At 41.0% G+C, this 2753-nt stretch overlaps 1 protein-coding gene across 5 annotated transcripts; it reads right to left on the bottom strand.

Annotated features, from left to right (window-relative positions):
* On the bottom strand, positions 1–1998 carry LOC308153280 (uncharacterized protein). Of its 5 annotated transcripts, none has more exons than XR_013937359.1 (9): positions 1879–1998; positions 1737–1797; positions 1606–1656; positions 1250–1294; positions 1102–1166; positions 863–980; positions 587–655; positions 414–493; positions 1–152 (listed from the first exon to the last, which is right to left on the bottom strand). XR_013937359.1 is itself a non-coding variant. In XM_080526368.1 (9 exons), the coding sequence occupies exons 1-8, from the start codon at positions 1923–1925 to the stop codon at positions 432–434; spliced, it is 510 nt and encodes a 169-aa protein (XP_080382494.1). In that variant the 5' UTR covers positions 1926–1998; the 3' UTR covers positions 1–152; positions 414–431. The 5 variants fall into 5 exon arrangements, 4 of the variants coding, with proteins under 4 accessions (XP_080382494.1, XP_080382496.1, XP_080382493.1 ...); XM_080526368.1 differs by having other exon boundaries at positions 414–485; XM_080526370.1 differs by lacking the exon at positions 414–493.
* Positions 1999–2753: the final 755 nt, after the last annotated feature.

The raw sequence follows: 2753 nt of genomic DNA on the forward strand, positions 1-2753 counted from the left end.
TCTCACAAGATACGACTCAATGCGCTTCAATCAAGACATCATTGCTGATTGCACTTTAGCACAAGTGCTCTTTCAACATTGTCTCTATGGTCTTTCAGCTTCCTTTTCTTCTCACATTTTCGACCATATAATGGTGAGACAGCTGCTTCTCACTGTTGAGACAAAATGTTATAAAGAAGTGATTAATAATTAATTTAAGAAACTCACATTCATCAGTGGTTGCAAACTGTCATGGAATTTGTATTAGCACTCTCCTCATGTTTCCAAAATGCATTGCAAATGCAATGCACTAACAAGTCATTGGTCACTCTTCGTTGGTGTTGAACTTGTTGAGCCCTTTCCTAAAATAATAATACAGTGCTTAACCATGTTACAATGAAAAGGTGCAGTTAAGTACTGAATGAGTCACTCACTTTCTTTCCTTGATCATTCTACCTCAAGTGTCCTGATATAAAGTGTGGTTTCACTTTCCAGGCTTCTGACATCTTTGTCCCTGGTAACAGGATACACACATAAGCATGACTATGTGTACAGCTGTGAATGGTGGATAGTATGTTTGTATGCAATAAACTTCATTCACACTAACCAATTCTTTAGGAGGAAAGCTGTAAGGCCTCTTGAAGTACGTGTGGTCCTCGTCAGTGTCCAGTGGCATCTGTACAGAGTCCACCATTATTGCCAGTATGTTTTACATGAAAGGGTTAACTACTTCAAAAAGAGATCCAGGCTGGATTCAGAATGACACAGTACCACTAAACATATTGCATGTGCCATAAAGTTGCATGGAGTATGTGTTTTAGGAGCAGTAGCCCATTCAGAAACAGGCACACGGTCATAGATACTTAGTGAGAGATGCACTGACCATGGTGTTGCTTGCATGACTCCTTTTAACACTTGAATAGGTCCTGAATACAGGTGGGACACTGTCGTGAAGGGTCGCTCTGCCTTCCTCACTAAAGTGAGCAAACTTCCTTCCATATCTGAAATTAACACACATTATCTTCACCGGAAGGTTGAATTGTAGGGCCAGGTGTTACCCCAAAGTCCTCTTGATAATAAATGTACAAATACAATTATTATTTTTGTAGCACTGCAGCATACCCTTCCAGCCCAATGTTTTCCACCAGGACAATACACCACCACCTTCTCAGGAGAGACATGTCATCCTAAAGAAAGAGCAGTTACTCAATTTGCATTCAAAGTCTTATAGCATATTGATATAATGGGTTCTTGTTTTCTTAATACTTACAATGCTGAAGTCAAAGGTAGCCTCCATGGCGAAATACCAGGCATACTGTAATGAGAAAAGACACAAAGACAAGATTACCATGTGACAGCTTATAACTCAGTGAGAAGGTAGTCACACACATCCAATGAAATGTACATGGCTGATAACTCCATAGGAAAGTGATATGAGAGGTCTGCACACATGAATGTTCCTTAATACCTTTTATTGCACACCTTTTTATTTGCAAATGCACAAACAGAATGTTGGTCAGGACTAAGTGGTGGTCAGTCATTGTTACATACATTTACACATTTTTTTGATGGTTTTAAGGAACAATCAAGTGTGCCATATCACTTGGTGGCATTACCATAACTCACCATTATCATGAAGACACCACAGTCATTGCCACTGGTCTGCCTCGGAAGCCCCTGTACGAAGAAAAGTTAGTTAGAGAATAGTAGGTAATTATGACTATAGCTATAATATGATAGCAACATTCAAACAATACCTCCAAATCCAGACCAGTCTTCTCTGTCCAGGATCCCGCAACAATTTTCTCAGCAACACCCCTGGGCAACCAAGAATAAAACTAAGTCAAACAAAGAAGTACACACCTCCTACAGGAGAGAAAAAAGGAACAACATTCGTACCACTGCTGCTTCAGAACCACTTCACACCATGCAAGTCGGTCGATCATGCTTATTTGCAAAAGTTCAATGAGGAGGATTTCTCTGTGTTTCTCTTTCCTTGTGTTGGAAATGTGTCTATTTAAGTCCACTCCAGCTTTCGGGAAGCCAATCCTTTCTGAATGTTGGACAAACAATCAGTACATAATGCATGCATTGCCACAATGCCTCCTGATTGAACACAAGTCTTTAGAAATGGCAGTAACATTAGACAGGTCAGGGGACCGCCAGGACACACATCATAGGCAGGTCAGGGGACCGCCAGGACAAACATCATAGGCAGGTCAGGGGAACGTGACCGCCAGGACACACATCATAGGCAGGTCAGGGGAACGTGACCGCCAGGCAGGTCAGGGGAACGTGACTGCCAGAGCAAAAAATATTTGGGGCAACCTTAATAGTGTTCTGTAGGCTTCAGAGGTGAATCCCCTTGGAGTTTTGAAATACTGCGAATCTAGAAAGAAAATGTCTTTCTGGTGTGGCCTCATTACCTACAGGGAATAACGCATTCTGGACAATAAGCAAAAAGGACACTTTGGGGGTAATACAATAGACACAAACTCACAAGCAAATGGCATATGAAGGTTAAAGCTGAGAAATGCTCAACTACATTGTATGTCTTTATAATCTACTACTGTGGATGTCATATGTTGCCAGTGTTGCCACAGTTACTTTGAAAAAGTATTCTGATTACTGATTACTGATTACTCCTTTAAAAAGTAATCTAGTTACTTTACTGATTACTTGATTTAAAAAGTAACTAAGTTAGATTACTAGTTACTTTTTTAGTTACTATTGGCAGCTGCCTAGGCACCCGACCCCCCCCCCCCCCCCCCCCG

This window comes from Nansenia antarctica (assembly GCF_963989245.1).
Source record: "Nansenia antarctica genome assembly, chromosome: 3".
Lineage (NCBI taxonomy): Eukaryota > Metazoa > Chordata > Actinopteri > Argentiniformes > Microstomatidae > Nansenia > Nansenia antarctica.

Coding starts and splice junctions, on each gene's coding strand:
- LOC308153280 (XM_080526368.1), bottom strand. CDS start 1,925: ATGATCGACCGACTTGCATGGTGTGAAGTGGTTCTGAAGCAGCAGTG. Junction 1,295..1,605: donor GTGGTGTCTTCATGATAATG/GTGAGTTATGGT, acceptor TTCTCATTACAG/TATGCCTGGTATTTCGCCAT. Junction 981..1,101: donor GAAAACATTGGGCTGGAAGG/GTATGCTGCAGT, acceptor TGTTAATTTCAG/ATATGGAAGGAAGTTTGCTC.